This window comes from Ascaphus truei, chromosome 2 (assembly GCF_040206685.1).
Source record: "Ascaphus truei isolate aAscTru1 chromosome 2, aAscTru1.hap1, whole genome shotgun sequence".
NCBI lineage: Eukaryota > Metazoa > Chordata > Amphibia > Anura > Ascaphidae > Ascaphus > Ascaphus truei.
In genome coordinates this window covers 302,710,495-302,729,654 of record NC_134484.1, presented here as the reverse complement: position 1 = coordinate 302,729,654, position 19,160 = coordinate 302,710,495, and the positions used below count along the sequence as shown (strand labels likewise).

Here is a 19,160-nt window from a genome sequence, read left to right as displayed (position 1 = left end):
GCTCAACAGCCAGCAGCGGAGGGTGTGGAGGACGACATCCTGCAGCAAAGCTCTGCAGCCGGCGATGGAGGAAGAAGAGGACCATGTGAGCAGAGTAGCTGCGGCACAGGAGAAGGGCCAGGAAGGAGGACCGGGGAGGAGCACACTGTAGCAGCGACAGACACTGGAAATCAGAGAAGACTTCAGGGTCAGACTCCTTCCCGGCCATCCTCCTGTGCTGCTCCTGCTCCGCTCACATGGTCCTCTTCTCCCGCCACCATTGGCTGCTGTCATCCTCTCCTTCCGCCAAAGGCTACTGACCTTCGCCGCAGGCTGTAATTTTTCACTCGCTCCACCAATGGCTGCTGTCCTTTGCTACAGGCTGCCATTCTCCCTTTCCTCCGCCACAGGCTGCTATCTTCTCTTCTACTGCCCTGCTCCTGCCATTCTTTATCCTGTTCTCACGCCGCCGCCCCGGAGAAAGTGGGGTGATTGAGGAGGACCACCAAGCCAGCAGAGAAGGATGGAAAACCTGGCACCTGATTCCCTGGGCCAGGTCCGGGTAATTTCTTGGTATCTTAAATATGGCCGGGTAATTTCTTGGCACCCTGTACATCCCTAATCTCAACATCTATAATTGACACAAATATTGATGCAATTAATTATCTTTCAATAGTTTTTCTATATTGGAGTAGTAAATGATGCTAGATACATAATTTGCATTACCAGAGAAGTAATTTACAAGGCATTACGCATACCGTCTCCATTTTTCACAAATTATGTATGACCTATTTTCAGTGACATCTCATTTAATGAAGATAAAGCAGCAATACTATATTCCCCCTTTTTTCCCTTCTTTTAATATGTAAAGCATGTGACAATGTATAATTCTACATTTTTACCTAAACTTGCAATCGTTTGATGCTCCTGTTATAAATCTGTAAAAATCCTGATTATGGGCCTCATGCAGTAAGCGTTGATAAGGGAAATATGGCCATGTTATAGCCAAAATTGGGTTTGAGATTCAGTAAGCGCCGATAAGTGCTTCATATCGCCAGGTTTCGGAGCCGATAATTTGGTTATGGCCAGTCGCCTGCCGATAAGCCTGTTTTCGACACTGATCGCCACTTTTTTAAATCGGCTGGATTCAACAAAAAAAAACAGCTTATCGGGGCTGATCGGCACTACGAAATTGAGATGTTATGGCCGATTTCTCCCGCCAACTAAAGTTGGCATTTTGGACGGGAGAACGATCGCTAAGGCTGCCGGAACGGCACTTAGAAAAAAAACATCTTCTGTACATCAATGGAAGTCAATGGAGCGGGGACGTATAACAGTATAGTACTGTTTACGTTTCATTGCTCACAATACAAGGGGGATTTGCATTACAGTGTGGGGGCATTCCCTGCATTGTGTCACAGCTGACGTGTCTTATTTGCATAACATTCGACTTTTACATGTTTTCAGCATTTGCGGGTCACATTACTCATCATGTGATGATGTGGCAAGGGAAAATACTATACTACACTCTTAAAGGAGAACCTCACATCATATCACACATTTTACTCAACTCAGCGACAATTATTTACATGATGTCACACATGTCACACATGTCACACATACACAGTATATTCATCTTCCTTTACATTACACAATGCTTGTAATGTGACACGCATCTTTAAACGTTCATGTACATCTGTATTCTCATGTTTACATATACTTTTGGGTCCTCCCTATTTTCATGACGTCACTTATTGGACGCTCAATCACATTGCATGTTTACATTGTAACCGTTGCATTACAAGCACTTCAACCTAACTTATACACACATGTACAGTAATTCATCATTGGGACACCTTGTAAACTCATTCTATACCAACTATCCTCCTTACACAAATGCATGCATATGCACACGACTATTCATTGTTGCCAACATGTCACAATAACATGGATAATTACACATGTTACACAAAACTTTTCCCACGTCAATCTCAGCCTTTTTGTCTCATTACATGACTGACTCTTGCGTTCACAAGTGTTACATGCATTGCACATGCAACTATTTATTTGCAAGCAATCTTTGTACAAAGCTTCACGTCACATCATTGCCAAATATCATCATTCCCTGCAGAATACACACAACAAATACTTAGAACAACAAGTGCACACAGCTTGCCACAGAAGTACTTTATTATGTTAATGTAACACCTTGCATTTTACTATGTCACCTGACATCATCACATACCTATTTAAAGGACGCACATTACCTGCTCATTCACAGCTACTCATTTCAAAATGTTGCGAATGTTTAGGAGACGCAGGAACATTCTTTTCTATGACATGCTTGATGATCAAGAGAATCATATAGGGCAAGGTAGGGACACACCGAGGGACAGTGACAGTGACGCGGATACGACAGGGACAGGGAGAGGGACAGGCCGAGGGACAGGTAGAGGGACAGGAGATCAGAGGAGAAGACAGAGGAGACAACTTGTGCCTCGTCCGCGTCTGTACAGGGAGAGAACCCTGTTAGATGGGATGAGTGAGGAGGAGATTGTAAGTCGCTATCGTTTGAGTTCAGCAGCAATCTTAGCTCTTTATGAGGAGATAAGGGGGGATTTAGATTTTTTCACAGCCAGAGGTCGTGCAGTCCCTGGGCTTGTTAAAATGCTGTGCTCATTACATTATCTTGCTTCCGCGTCATACCAGACAACTGTGGGCATAGTGGGCGGGGTCTCGCAATCTACATTCTCGCGGGCCTTGACCCAGTTTCTCTATGCACTCAATAGACGCGCTAGGAATTATATTCATTTTCCTACAGAGGCAACAGAGTGGCTGGAAGTCAGGACTGGCTTTTATAATATAGCAGGGATACCATCTGTGCTGGGTGCAATCGATTGCACACATGTTGCTTTGATTGCACCTAGTCAGAGTGAGCATGTGTACCGCAATCGGAAGCACTACCATTCACTCAATGTACAGGTGGTATGTGATGCCACGATGAGGATAATGCATGTGGTACCCAAGTTCACTGGTTCCAGTCACGATTCCTCTATCCTGAGGAACTCTTCAGTCTTCCATGCGTTCGAAGAGGGACATTTTGAACCTGGTTGGCTGCTGGGTGAGTACATATTTACATGTTCTAACACAAAACACATGTTGATTTAGGAATGTTGGCATTGTACAATTTGATCACTAATGTCAGCTTATGTGTGCTCCATTCATTATAGGTGACTCAGGATACGGAATTAGGCCGTGGCTCTTGACTCCGGTGCTAAACCCTCAAACTGAAGCAGAGGACAGGTACAATGCAGCCCATATATCTACAAGATCTGTTATAGAGAGGACATTTGGCCTACTCAAGACCAGGTTTAGGTGTCTGGACAGAACTGGTGGGGCTCTTCTATACAAGCCTCAAAAAGTGTCTGATATTATCCTTGCCTGTTGCATTTTGCACAATGTTGCACTCAGGCACAATGTACAGTCAGACCTAGCTGAGGCTTTGGTAGACGAGCATCCCACCCATGTAGCTGCTGAAAATGAACAAACAGCCAGTGGTGGCCAGACACGACAGAATCTCATCAATTCATTTTTTTCTTGTAAGTACAAACTCATATGTTCCTAGTACTACTTTTATAGTTTAATTATGTTATATTAACAATAATGTTTCTTTATATAACCTTCTGTTAGGACACAGATGAATATGGGTTGCACACCTTTCTTTTCTCTGCTGTGTGCACAAAGGGATGTGGCACCGGTATGTTATTGTTGCACAGGTTATATAATCCCTCTTCAATTGTACTTTAGTTGTGTGTATGTGAATACAACTTGGGTAACAAAGCAATAATATTGTAGCATTGTGTTATTCCTTATGCTAAGACAAAACACATATTATGCCCATAATCATTCATGCTTCTAGTATGCTTACATACAATGTTATTGGTGCAGTGTAACATGTACATCCATATGATGTGTACACCAGGCTGATTTACATTTTGAATGTCATGAAATATACATGGTGTTGTACATTTAACACCAAATACACACTTTGCTGTGTTGTTTACGGTACTGAAGATGGCATGTCAATGTTTGCAATTTATATATTGTTCCTTTGCATTATAGGTATATCTCCAGTATGACTGATCATGGTATGTATATTTGCTGACATCTCTCATAAGATGTGGCTACCTCAATCTTCCTATAATTATTGGAACTAAAAACCCAACATATTGGTTTAAACACAAATGTTACATATATGTACTTTCTGTATCATGTATATGCATTTAGCTACTCTTGAGCTTTCATGTGCATTGTATTACAAAATGATTACTCACATTTCATCACATTTTATGTAGGTTTCCTTATAATTTCCATTAATGTAATATAGAGGTGGTTGGAGAAAAGGGGATAACTGTACTTATTTGTTTACTTACGGGAGCACATTCATCACTAGCATAGACACACTTTTTAAGACAACTGTTTGTGTCTCTATCAATTGGTGTAGGATCCATGTATAACACCGACAAATGATAACACCAGCTTTATTATGGTAGCTTATATCATCATATTGACTATACTATGTATTTCTAAACGATTAATAAACACAGTAAACTATAGTTAGTTAGGTTAATGAAATATACACAGAAACGTACTTCATAACATGATGGTGATGTCATATTCAGAACATCATGCATTGGAGGGGACCATAACATCTGGCCAGTAACATTATTTGCTACAGTCCCAAACCATTTTATCTACATACCCATGTAACAAGAGATTTTAAAAATAAATGGCTACTTGGTTGTAAGTGTCCTTTACATTGGGAGAAGGAGTGGCTCACTGAGTAAAGACACACACTGGCACTGAGATTTTGAAGCAGGGGAGTCTGGTTCAATTCCCGGTGTGGGCTCCTTGTGACCTTGGCCAAGTCACTTTATCTCCCTGTGCCTCATGCGGCAAAAAACATTTGTACGTTCCACGGGCCAGGGACCTCAGGCTGAAACATGTGTCTGTAAATCGCTGCGTACAACTAGCAGCCCTATACATGAACATGCTCATATTATTATTATTATTGTTACATAGTTTCGACAGTCATACGTTCCATTACATATTAGAATACACAAATGTGTTAGCAGAGTGGGAATGGTTGTTATATATAAAACACACCATGTCATAAAATGTTAGTAGTCATTAAAGAACACTCAATAAAAATTCATGAGGCACTCTTTTGCAACATCATTATGTTAATTAAGTGCTTATGCAATATAGGCATAAGGGTATCACATTTTTAATTGTTTGTTAATAAGCGCTGCAAGCAATATAAAATTAGTTCCATATGTAGTATAGTAGTCGGTGGCTCCTCCTCACAATCATCTCATATAAAGGTAGACTCTTCTGAAATCATACATTGATCCGATTGTATCTTCCCCGACATCTCTGAAATACAGCAAACACATGATGGTCAAAGATGGCACCTTACTAGATATGCATCCGTGACAACGCGTTACGCAGCTCTATATGATTGTGTAGATACACACGTCACTCACTTATATGTTAGAAGTAAAACTGTTCATCAGTATGTAATGTTTCTTTAAATTTGTAGCAGGCATAACTATGTATAAGAAGTGAACGTTGCCTGTATACTGAAAGATGTGCGCGCACATCTTTGTGTGCGCACGCACTTCACGCTTGGCTCCACTAACTGTTAGCGCATGCGCAAAACAAAGCGTACGTTGTGCGTTCAATACATGTTGAAAATACCAGTAAACATAACATCTTTATTTCAAATACAATGAAGACGAAACTACATTCGTTCTAAACGAGTACATCTGTATTCTTTTTAAACAGACGTGTTTGGACAGAAAGGACGGCCGATAACACAATGCGCAAATGCAATACGTGTGACGTCATGTTAAACCACCGTGAAACGCACGCTAACACTCCTCCCACTCAATTAACATTCGGCTAACGCCCAGTTGACGCCTACAAACACTGAGCCGCACACATGACACACTGCAGTTACCGTTACTATAACAAAACATGACAGCCAATAGGCTTTGAGGCGCGCACGTCGCTTGGGGGCGGGACTTACATCACTAATCCTTTTTAAGGACGCCTTGGCCCATGACAAGGGTCCCACGTCATACGTGGTGGACCCGGTTTTCAATGTTGTAGATGTTGCATGATAACAAAACAGGTATGTGTTAGAGTAATGGTAAAATGTTGCTAATATGTTTAAAGGGATAGGAAAGTACGTATATTTATTCCGTCAGCAATGTGTACTACTCTTTCAGGTCCTACTATATTGTATTAGGAAACAATTTGTTTGTGATCGCTACATGTTATGCAGTCTGCAATGTTACGCTGTATCCACGCATTGAAAGTGAAAATGGTGGTTACAAAAAAAAAAAAAATTTAAACGCAGAGTCAACGCATAACGATTGTTATATTTACCATTCTTCTAGAATTAACTCTTCGCCTGGCTGCAACTGGTCGCTCCAGAAATGCAAGCCATTTTCATCCACGCTTAACCCAACCGCTGAATCCAGTATGGCACATATCTCCTCCAGGATGCGCTCATAGGAATCGCCACTGCTTTCTTCAAATAATTGGTCGGGAGGTAGGTTCATTTCTTCCGGTTCCCATTCCAATGCAATTTCAGCTGAAAGGCTTGGTACATAATCATAGTACTTTTGTTCTTGTACAATGTGGGTTTCAGGAATGGAGGCTGCAGATATTGCAGCACGTATCGATTCAAACGGATCAGTAGTAGCGGATACATTGCTATTGCCATTAGGAATAAATATGCCTTTCACGACAATATAAGTGCCGTCTTTCAGGATAAATTGTTTTTCCGGGGCAATCTTCCAGAAACCATAGGTGTGTTGTAGCTTATCCTGGTCACGTTCAAAAAAGTCATTACTTGATAAAGTGAATCTTATTGAGGAATTAAAATTCCGTGCATGCTTACGGTCTTGGTAATAAGGATATTTTGCTCGAATGAAATCATCGATTTGGCGTGTGCTTGCTTTCTGTCCGCGACTGTTCAAGATGGCTTCACAGATCATGTACTTATACCCTAAAAGGGGATTAATATTGTTAACGAATTCATCAGCCATGTCTGAGTAGCACAAAAGCTGTGTGCAGGTCTGTGTTATTTGCTCATCAAAATGAATGTGCTGAATGGCTAACAAACTCCTGTTTTTCCTTGTCAAGGTCAACAAAAGTAACTACTTTGACTCCTTATTTCAAACGCCAATTGGATTTGGTTGTCTAATTGGGTTAACAGTTGTGGTTCGTGATATGGGACTGTGGGAGAAACATTTCTCCTTCTTTTATCTCGTTTGTGAAAAACATCCCTAGACTGTGAATGCGTTCACATAGTGTTTTTTTGAAAACTAACAAAGACCAGTGTGTGAAAATATTTCTTAGCCAGGCATATCAGTAAAAACACACCTGCAAAAAGAAATGTTTTTTCCCCGCTTACATTTCTGTGTGTATGTGAAAGTCTGGTTAACTCCCTGTCTGCATGAGTTTAAATACGTGTGTATATATATATATATATATATATATATATAAATATATCTCTTATAAAAATATATATATATTTATATATAATATTTTATTTTTTTTTATATTGCAGGAGTACACACAACATTGATGGCATTAAGTATACCTTGTATGAAACCTATTTAAATGGTGAGAAACATGATTGAATGAAGTAATAAACATTTGTTTAAGCACAATACTGTTAGAGTCTCATACTTAGGATATTTCTCAAACATTAGGCCTGTATTATTAAAATAGTGTGCTTTCACAAGGAAGCATGAAGTGTATTAGTTTGTGTATACCAGTTTATATAGTACTATATATATATATATATATATATATATATATATATATATATATATATATATACACATATATACATATATATATACACATATATACATATATATATACACATATATACATATATATATACACATATACACATATATATATATACACATATACACATATATACATATATATATACACATATATACATATATATATACACATATATACATATATATATACACATATATACATATATATATATACACATATATACATATATATATATACACACTCACACACTCACACTCACACTCACTCAGTGTGTGTGTGTGTGTGTGTGTGTGTGTGTGTGTATATATATTATTATACATTCTGAGATGTTATAGAAACGAACACACAACTGATTAAAGGACAAAATTACAATGGCCAAGCAAGGCAAAGGTAAGTAATAATTTACACATAATCCTGCTGTACACGTACAAGAAAGATGTTTGCACTTACTTAGGTGTTTTAATAATTGCATGTGACTAATATGCATATGCAATTCTTACATCAATTAACACACCCAAATGCAATGTTTTGCTGCAAAGTCAATGGCAGCTTCTCTAAACTTAGCAACTGGCTCCTGGTGGACCATTACTGAACAGACGATTACAACATAAATATTTATAACACAATTAATTATGAGTGTTAACATTTCCAAAACTTCACGTGTACAAGAACATAGTTGAAAGTTTGGAAACAACACAGTCTTCAGCATACATACAATAGTAATTAGATAATCTGAAGTCAACAAAACAAGGCCAAAGACATATTTTCTGAATTATAACATTTATTTTTTTTGTTCCTTTTGCGAGCGAGTAACAGGCCTGCTTGTTGTCTCTTGAATTTTCCTTTTTCTTTTGCCACCAACTTTAGGCACAACAGAGCCACTTTGAGTGGCCTCTGGCACTTCACGGGCAGGGCTTGTGGCCAGTGACTGTTCACCTACGGGGCTTGTGGCCAGTGACTCACCTACAGGGCTTGTGGCCAGTGACTCACCTACAGGGCTTTTGGGCAGTGATTCACCTACAGGGCTTTTGGGCAGCGATTCACCTACAGGGCTTTTGGGCAGCGATTCACCTACAGGGCTTTTGGGCAGCGACTCACCTACAGGGCTTTTGGGCAGCGATTCACCTACAGGGCTTTTGGGCAGCGACTCACCTACAGGGCTTTTGGGTAGTGACTGTTCACGGACAGGGCTTGTGCCCAGTGACACATGTGAGCAAGTTGGTAGACACTGCACAAGTGATGGTTGGTCTGTTTCATGTGTGTCTTGTTTTGTTTTTGTCGCCTCCTTTGTAGGTGTCTGCTGCTGAATTTGTACAGATGGCAGCGGTAGGATGTCATCAGGAACCTGCACAGCAATGTCTGCTACTTGACCGGTAACATTTGGGCCTGGTGAATGAATATCAGATGAATGTGGTGAAAACTGACCTGCATGAACAGATCCTGGCTGGGAGGTGTTGAATTGTGGTACATTAGTCATTCTCCAGTAATTAGCTTGTGTTTGCTGAACAACTAATGCTTCGAATGAGGTGTTGATTTTTTGCAACTGTTTAGGCACTTCAATGAAGACTCTGTGGAGATGTGCCAATTGTGATACTGTTTCTTCCTGCAGTCCAATCATCCTTTCCAGCACTGTCATCATGTCTGAATGGCGACGATTTTCTGCGTCCACTATTTTTCCCTCTGAAGCTACAATTGCATCGTATGTGGAAGTTGATGGACGATTTGGCGGTACAACAGTTTCTATTGGCACCTCTTCATGGTCACATGATTGTATTTCAGTCTCTTCTGTGGCGTCATCCTCATCATACTCATCATCCTCATCACCATGATGTTCTAAAAAGAAATGTACACATTATTAAATGGCATGTTAATGTATGCTGTGTTACTATGTAATTGTACTGTGTCCTAAGTAACACCTAACATGTTAGCATACGTTTTATAACCTCATTAAAAACTACCTTGACTTACGAATAATGTTTGGACTCAGTATGAAATATGAATGAATGAAAAGTTGCTCTAAACTCAGAAGTCCTACATGATAATTAACATCACTAACACAATACATGTTGCCTTACACTTAATTTTCACTGACACTAAGTAATCCTATTTAAAGAAGATGTGCAAAACAAATAATGCACATGACAACATAACATATAGAAGAGCACATATTATATGGCCAGCAAATGATACACTCACCTTCTAGTAGTGTTGAGCTGGCTGACCCAGGTGAAGACACTTGTTCCATCTCAGGTGACACATGTCCTCCAGGGGCAACTATATATAACAATAACATAAGTTTTACATTTACATGTGTAAATATTGAACAAACACTTATTGTATGTTCTGTATTTATGATTAACTAACAACATCAGTTCCTTAACCGAAAATGTGTGTGAAAGTGAACATAAATAGTTGTAATAACACTGTACATGCCTGTGTACTTAGAATTTTTGAGTTCCCTAACATACAACATACTATGTTTCTGCAGTAATGCGTGAGGATAAATAGATTAAATGAGTACATAAAAATCATATGTTGTGTAGTGATATCAGTATCATAATGTACATAACTATCATGAGATGACCATTCACAATGGTTATCATGAAGGTGGTCATATTGCAAAAAGTGTTCTTTTTGGTAGAGGATATGTGTGGTACATTAATCGAAGATGTGGCACACCTGAATGTGGCTGTGACTCAACAAGACAACACATGCAGTGTGTGATAATGTGTCTTTCATAGTAGTTCAACTATAGATATGAGTGAACTAATGTGTGACGTACGCTTTGATAAGTAATGAGTTGTTGGGGCATTTAGTAGCTAGAGTTAAGCTTTCAAATGAGTGTGATTAACTTCAGTTGTGCTATTCAGGTTGTAAGAAAGGTATTCCCTTCCCCAAAAAGCCTAATCAGCCACACCTTTCAATGACTTGAAACAGGTGCAAATGGTGTGAACTAAGTTGACCGTGAAATGAGGCTGTAATTAGTGTGTGTGCTGAACCCCACCCCCTCTGTTGAAGTGTATGCTGTGATGAGATATTAATTGCAGCTGCTTTAACACAATGGTAGATGAGCTAAGTAGTCATCTGCAGTGTTTAAGTTATGAAAACAATGACATAACATATGATACGTGTGCCTCATTATGCTGTCTGTATATGACATAAAGCAAAAATGGACCTTTTCATAAGCAACTATAGATGTGTTAGTGCCAGTGATGTTTGTAGGCCGTTACATGCAATTTCTTTGATGCATGCTTAAAATAGGCAGTAATGTCATGTTTGTCGGAGTAAAATCAATAAAATACACAATAATATGATACATATTTCTGTTCTGTACCTGTAGCTACTAATAATTTCTCATGAACATGTGTTACACGTGTACTACCCTGTTGTTCCCCATCTTCGCCCACCATCAATTGCTTCCACTGCAGCTATGCATTTTGGGAATTCACATGTAAATGAGCACGCAATGGCACGTGCTATATTAGTTACTGCTTTTAGTAGGACTACTACATATATGTCTATTTTGAGATATATATATACAGAATCAGACATATACATATATAGATGCAGGTATGCTTATATTGTGAAGACAGTATAAAAAGCAGTGTAAATATGCAAAATAACTGTAAGCAACGACACGCCTAGTACAGTAATATTTATCACCTGCTGGAAATTGTGACGGATAAATTCCAATGTCACGGTCACCAGCCAAGCCTTCCACGACGACGGTAAGTAATTTTGGCCGAAGCAGCTCCTCCAATGGAGTCAATATGAGACGTTGTGGTGTGGGCCCACCTCCAGTGCCAGTAGCATGCACGCGTTGGTCTTGTATTTTCTTTTTCAATTTGGACCTAATATCATCAAATCTTTTCCGACAATGATACTTGTCCCTGACACTATTCCCACAGGCATTGACACCAATGACTATTGTGTCCCACATTTCTTTTTTGCTTGCTGCACTTGTCCGCCCTTGAAAAACATATAAAAGATATGAGGTAAATGAATAATAATATAAGCACCAGTTTCCTACACTGCTAGCTGTTCCAAGAGATATCAAACATGCTGTTTTATGTGTAATATGTGCAGCACATGAGCATTCACTACTAAACCTATACATGTAAGCAAGGTTGCATTCATATTGTATGCAGTTCTGGCAAATTGACCGGCTGTGTTTATTTGTCCTTGTAAGGCATGATAAAAAGCTGTGTTTCCACACTAATGAACATAGAAAGATATTGTGTACCCATATTTGCATATGAACAAAACTCAGATGACCTAGGATCACATGTATTTGAATAATAAATGTAAAGTTACACTTACCTACTAAATGTCCATAGAGACTGTCATAGTGCTCCAGAATGCCAGTGACAAGAGCCCTATTTTCCTGGTCATTGAAGCGAGGATTACGTGGCTTCTCCACACGTTTTTTCCGAGCAGGTTTAGGGTCAGAGCTTGGCTGGTGCTGACTGGACTCTCCTTCTTCCAATGGAAGAGCCTCCAAAAGCTGGCCACCAGCAAGCACGCCACCACCAGACACCCCATCAGCAACTGCGCCACCAGCAGCACTCCCAGCACCAGCACTCCCACTCCTAGCACCAGCACTCCCACTCCTAGCACCAGCACTCACACTCACAGCAACAGCACTCCCACTCCCAACAACAGCACTCCCACTCCCAACAACAGCACTCCCACTCCCAGCAACACCACTCGCAGCACCAGCACTCCCACTCCCAACAACAGCACTCCCACTCCCAGCAACACCACTCGGTGCACCAGCAACATCACTCCCCTGAACAGAACGTTCACTCCGACGCGTACTCGCACGAGTAGCACTCCCACTCCCACCAGCATCACTCTTCCCACGCTTTGCGGGCATACTTCCAGCACTCACAAAAAACAGACAAGAAATGTACAGGCAATCACACGACCCACTTCCACATATAAAACAAGACAAAGATGTAAACAAAACAACAAAGGACAAAGCTCACCCAATACACAACAAGTCTCTCAGTCAATATGCAAATCTTCAATCGTCCAGCTCTGTGCGTCTCTCTCTCTCTCTCACTCCCAACAACACAGAGAATGATTAGCAGTACACGTTGCCTTTAAATATGGCGCGCAATCAAAAACATGCTTGTTTCGCCTGATTCAGCAAGATTTGTGATTGTGCAACCTAACAGCACCCCGCCACGCACGCCGATACACCTGTGTGTGATCGGCTCATCATCGTGAGAGTGGGCGGATTTGTTTTCTGGTTGATTTTGAATGTATTCGGCACTTACTGCATACGGAGAGGGAAAAACGCCAATAACATGACTAATCGATAAGCTTGCCGATTTCACATAATCGTCGCTTACTGCATGAGGCCCTATGTGTCTAAAATAATGGCTGCCTTTCAGTTTCAATAAATCCTCGAGACAGTGTAATTTAGCAGATACAATGTATCCTTATGTTACTAAGGTAACACAATCTATTGTTACAGTTTGCAGCTCTACCTGCTGGGAACATTGGCAACACATAATCACAAACCGGAAAGTGTTGTAAAGATCTTGCACTGCTTGGCAGGTGGGATAAAACCTGCTATAGAAATCAAAGGATGTTTTAAAACTCATTAAAAAATTGTATTAAGAGTTGAATAAAAAAATAAAGTCACTTCTCTAATGCTACAGAACAGATTTACCGGTATTTAAAAAAAAATAACATAAGATTTCACATGTTTTGCTGCTTTAAACTCTTAAATTAAAGTCAATAATATTATCTATACTCACTGGCAGACAGCTAAAACTCCATTTGTGAAGATTACCTCGGGCTGTCTCTCAAAACATTCAGATGTAACAGTTCAGGCTAAACAGGAAGAGATCATACCAAAAAGCTACACTGTGGCAAATATGCTGCCCAACTGGGCACCGCTAGTAATGATTCTAAGATGTATGCAATAGAATCAGGAGGAATCAAAGAAAAAAAAGGCAAAAGACAGAAGAAGGCACATGCCTTACACGATATACCAAACATTTAAATACAGCTGACTGCCGTTTTGGCGCCAAAAACGAATGACGTCATCCGTCTATAATAACCAATGAAAAACGCTCATATCGCGCATGCGCCGAACCGACAGGCATAGAAGAAACCCTCACTCCATGGCAACACCAATCAGGGCTCCCAGAGGGCATACACCTCCGCGAACTATGACGAGCCAACCACAATAGAGCAAGGCAACTCCACGCCCCGTCGGCCCACGCACGCATGCGTGCGCTATATTGCCAGGCATAGGAGAAACCTCACTCCACGGCAATACCAATCAGAGCTCTCAGAGGGCAGACACCTCCGTGAACCATGACGAGCCAAACCATAGCAGCGCAAGGCAACTCCCCGCCCCGTCGGCCCGCGCATGCGCGAATGAACGAGGCTAGGACTGAAACTCAGTTCCCCTCCGTCCCCATAATATTAAATATATAATACCACGAGCTCACATACCAATAGCATGCGTGCGCATCCAAATAGTGCATAAAGCAGTAGCTGAAACCACGCACGAAATGCCAAGCATTTGTAGCCCAAAAAAGGGATATATATATATAAAGAGACTGAGAAAGAACTGATATGGGCAGTCAGTAACATTACAACAACATATATGTGACAATAAAGAAAGTTACCCAATAATGAAAAATATGATTAAAAGGTATGTTCATATACCAATGTAAAAACAAATGTACAACCCTCTGGAGGATATAGAGGTCATAATCATAGCTACTAAATAATCTTTGACAGATGTGCAGATTATGTCCAGCAAAAATATAATAATAATGATAGCTACAAAATATACTATTAAATATTCCAAAGATAAATGCAGTATAGCAATAAGCGTCGGACTCCTGTAGTCAACCGTTTAACAGAATGAATCCTATATCCCATCATATCCTGACAGTTTTACTCACAGATATGACATCATAATGAATAAATATATGAGTGAAGATAAATTAATAATTAAGGCCTCAGTGTGTCAGATTGAGACACACAAAGGGTTCAATACAGGACTTGATGCTTGGATATATATAGTTCAAATATATTTAACAGTAATACATTCCATACACCATAAATGATACAATAAGAGCATTTGTTGACATTCCCATCTTTAACTGTTACAGAAAATAAACAATAAACTCAGATATCATATAAAGTGTATTATTTACACATATATCATGTTTTTATAGTTCAAGTATAGTTAAAGGATCAGAGGGGGATGGAATGGCCCAGAGGGGTCATAGGGTGTGCACCTTGCACTATACCAATTGTGAAAGGAGGGAAAACTAAATGGTATAACCTGTGTAGTGTAGGAACAAAAACTGCAATAAAGTGTGGAGGTGGTGCTGGCAGGGAAGGGGTTAATATTGAACAGAAGGATAAAGAGAAGTTCCCTATATGCCGCACAAGAAAACACCTGTACCTGTATTAAAACTTACTATTTATTAATAAACACTTAAAATATATTTATTGCAGCAGTAGTGTAAACCAAAAAATTAAAAAGTAAATTAAAAACGGAGAGGTTAGCTGTGTGCCTAATTCAGACTAACAATGTAGATAAACCACACTCATTTTGAATCTATACATCATTTTAGGTTACATCCCTTAACATTTGGAAGTAGTGTTCTAAGGACATTAAAATTGTAACAGAACCACTACCACTTCTAGTATAATTATATAGTTGTGGGACACTCATACTTACAATAGTGGTTTTATCTACATTGTTAGTCTGAATTAGGCATACAGCTAACCTCTCCGTTTTTAATTTACTTTTTAATTTTTTGGTTTACACTACTGCTGCAATAAATATATTTTAAGTGTTTATTAATAAATAGTAAGTTTTAATACAGGTACAGGTGTTTTCTTGTGCGGCATATAGGGAACTTCTCTTTATCCTTCTGTTCAATAGTTAAAGGATCAAACTCATTTGAGAAATCCATTTTATAAGTGATTCTTATCATTTAACTTATATAATCTCAAATAATGACAATAATGCATGTCTCATATTGAATTAATAATGAGATTAATAAGTCCCTACAGGTGTCAAAGTCAAAAGGTTTCACAGGGCAATTTACAGTCCACTGAGAGAGGAGATTCATGTCAAAAAATGATTGATATTCCACTCTATATTGATCCCATCTGGAAATCACTTATAAAATGGATTTCTCAAATGAGTTTGATCCTTTAACTATACTTGAACTATAAAAACATGACATATGTATAAATAATACACTTTATATGATATCTGAGTTTATTGTTTATTTTCTGTAACAGTTAAAGATGGGAATGTCAACAAATGCTCTTATTGTATCATTTATGGTGTATGGAATGTATTACTGTTAAATATATTTGAACTATATATATCCAAGCATCAAGTCCTGTATTGAACCCTTGGTGTGTCTCAATCTGACACACTGAGGCCTTAATTATTAATTTATCTTCACTCATATATTTATTCATTATGATGTCATATCTGTGATTATATGAGTAAAACTGTCAGGATATGATTGGATATAGGATTCATTCTGTTAAACGGTTGACTACAGGAGTCCGACGCTTATTGCTATACTGCATTTATCTATGGAATATTTAATAGTATATTTTGTAGCTATCATTATTATTATATTTTTGCTGGACATAATCTGCACATCTGTCAAAGATTATTTAGTAGCTATGATTATGACCTCTATATCCTCCAGAGGGTTGCTTGGCATTTCGTGCGTGGTTTCAGCTACTGCTTTATGCACTATTTGGATGCGCACGCATGCTATTGGTATTATATATTTAATATTATGGGGACGGAGGGGAACTGAGTTTCAGTCCTAGCCTCGTTCATTCGCGCATGCGCGGGCCGACGGGGCGGGGAGTTGCCTTGCGCTGCTATGGTTTGGCTCGTCATGGTTCACGGAGGTGTCTGCCCTCTGAGAGCTCTGATTGGTATTGCCGTGGAGTGAGGTTTCTCCTATGCCTGGCGGGATAGCGCACGCATGCGTGCGTGGGCCGACGGGGCGTGGAGTTGCCTTGCTCTATTGTGGTTGGCTCGTCATAGTTCGCGGAGGTGTATGCGCTCTGGGAGCCCTGATTGGTGTTGCCATGGAGTGAGGGTTTCTTCTATGCCTGTCGGTTCGGCGCATACGCAATATGAGCGTTTTTCATTGGTTATTTTAGACGGATGACGTCTTTCGTTTTTGGCGCAAAAACGGCAGTCAGCTGTATTTAAATGTTTGGTATATCATGTAAGGCACTTCTTGATAAAGTGCATAACCTGCAAGAAACGCGTAGAAGGTTTGCAGCCCTCTATTTTATGGCTTCTCATTAAAGGATTTTATTTTGCCAGACCTGCTATCCTCATTTATTGCTGTGCGCTGCACACACTTCGCATTTTGGATTTCTCTACCTGGATACAGCGGCACGCTCTGGAAGGGAGCCACTGGGGGATATAAGTATCGTGAGTACGTTTACCTTGGGCCAACCCAATGAGGTCAGGGGAGGATGTCTCTGGGCAACCTACCCCCACCTTCAGGGTATCTTTAGAGCCCCCTTATAGGTTTAGTACTGTGATTATCTGATTAGTCATTACCCAGTATGTGCTCTCTTTTATTTAATGTATACGGACCTCAGCACTTTTGAGCACCATTTTTCACCAACTCTATTCCTACAGAAGCATCTGATTGGGAGTGATTTTTATTTAAACTTTTTTTTTTTTTTTTTTAAAGCTTCTGGACACTAGAGTTAAAGCTGCAGTTCATGCAATATCCTGCATGTGTGTTTTTTTTTAAATAAATCAGTTCTGTAGTAAGAAAAAATACTTTTAGCATTTTCTGTTTTAAAAACAACAACTTTGAAAGACCAATTTTCTTGTATTCTATTTTAACAAGCATGCTTGTTCCTATAGCAACGATTTACATTCCCCATATTTAAAGATGTCGCCAAACTTTGCCAATCAATAGACGGAGAACGAATTGACCGGCAGCTATGCAGTCTTTTAGGTAAGTAGAAATTGCACAACTGAAACTATTGAAGTAAAAAAAAAAAACTAAAAAAAAAAAAAAAACGGGAGCCTGAACTGCAGCTTTAAGGCAAATAAAGTGATCTTTCCCCATCCCCCTTATACTTTGAACCTGTGCTCCAATGCCTTAAGGATACTCTTGAGACACTTTTTCCATTAAGCAAAATGAACAGTGCTTTTCAATTAAGAAGTCAATGGCTTTAGCAGATAAAACACAATCTCAAAAACATTCCCATCCAGTTCATTATGTGAATTGAGTTTGCATCTGTATACAGGACCAAAATAGATATGCAGATGAATCTGCTGACTAAAGGAATCAATTGTGAGAAAGGGGTAATTCCATAAATGCTTCTTCAGATACAATTTATAAAAAACTAGCTGATCTACCCGGCGTTGCCCGGGATGTAATTTTCCCGCTCGCCCGTTGTCTCCGCTCCCCCTCTCATTCTCCCCATTCACCGTATTGCGGTGGTAGTAAGTACAGTAGAACTGTATTTATTTTATTACTGGTATGCTACTGTAGTTAATGTGTTTAATAATGGGCCAAATAATCTATTATCCATATCTGGATAATAGTTATTTGGCCCATTAATGTAATGTACTGTACAGTATGTGTATTTGGTGGTACGGGGGGGTGATTTATTTAAATGTACTGTACTGTGTAGGCCATGTTTTAGGTTTTTGACACACAGGGTTGGCACCTGTGCCTTAACCCCTTCATTGCCTTAGCGGGCATTGCTAAGGTAATGAAGTTGCTTACATTTTTAATTTTTATTAATTGTGTGCGTGAGCAGGGGGTCTCCTGAGCTGAACAAAGTTTATTTCAGCCTTGGAGACCCCATACTTCCTGAGATACAGGCCCCGTTATGGGGTGCCCGTATCCCTCTAGTCCCGCGGTCACGTGACCCACAATTTTAACATGGCGGGGATACTGGCACCCCATAACTGGGCCTGTAACTCGGGAAGTAGGGAGTCTCCAAGGCTGAAATAAACTTTTTTCAGCTCAGGAGACCCCCTGCTCACGCACACTATGAATAAAAATAAAATGTAAGCAGCTTCATTACCTTAGTAGCTACCCACTAAGGTAATGATGTTTTATTTGGAAGGGGGGGGTGGGGTTTGATACTAGTGTGGGGGAGCAGGGGGTCTTCCGAGCGAAACAAAGTTTATTTCAGCCTTGGAGACCCCCTACTTCCCGAGTTACAGGCCCAAATACGGGGTGCCCGTATCCCTCTAGTCCCGCGGTCACGCGACACACAGG

At 39.8% G+C, this 19,160-nt stretch overlaps 2 protein-coding genes across 2 annotated transcripts in view; both read right to left on the bottom strand.

Moving 5' to 3' along the window:
- Positions 1–19,160, bottom strand: part of TNS3 (tensin 3) — a 458,389-nt gene that overhangs the window by 67,184 nt on the left and 372,045 nt on the right. The window lies entirely within an intron of this gene.
- On the bottom strand, positions 8,971–10,151 carry LOC142488848 (uncharacterized). The gene is made up of 3 exons (XM_075589186.1): positions 10,069–10,151; positions 9,025–9,705; positions 8,971–8,978 (listed from the first exon to the last, which is right to left on the bottom strand). The coding sequence occupies exons 1-3, from the start codon at positions 10,115–10,117 to the stop codon at positions 8,971–8,973; spliced, it is 738 nt and encodes a 245-aa protein (XP_075445301.1). The 5' UTR covers positions 10,118–10,151.

Excerpts from the sequence above, each read along its gene's own strand:
- LOC142488848 (XM_075589186.1), bottom strand. The coding sequence starts at position 10,117 with ATGGAACAAGTGTCTTCACCTGGGTCAGCCAGCTCAACACTACTAGAA. Across the intron at positions 9,706-10,068 it reads CAGCTCAACACTACTAGAAG|AACATCATGGTGATGAGGAT; the intron begins GTGAGTGTATCA and ends ATTTCTTTTTAG.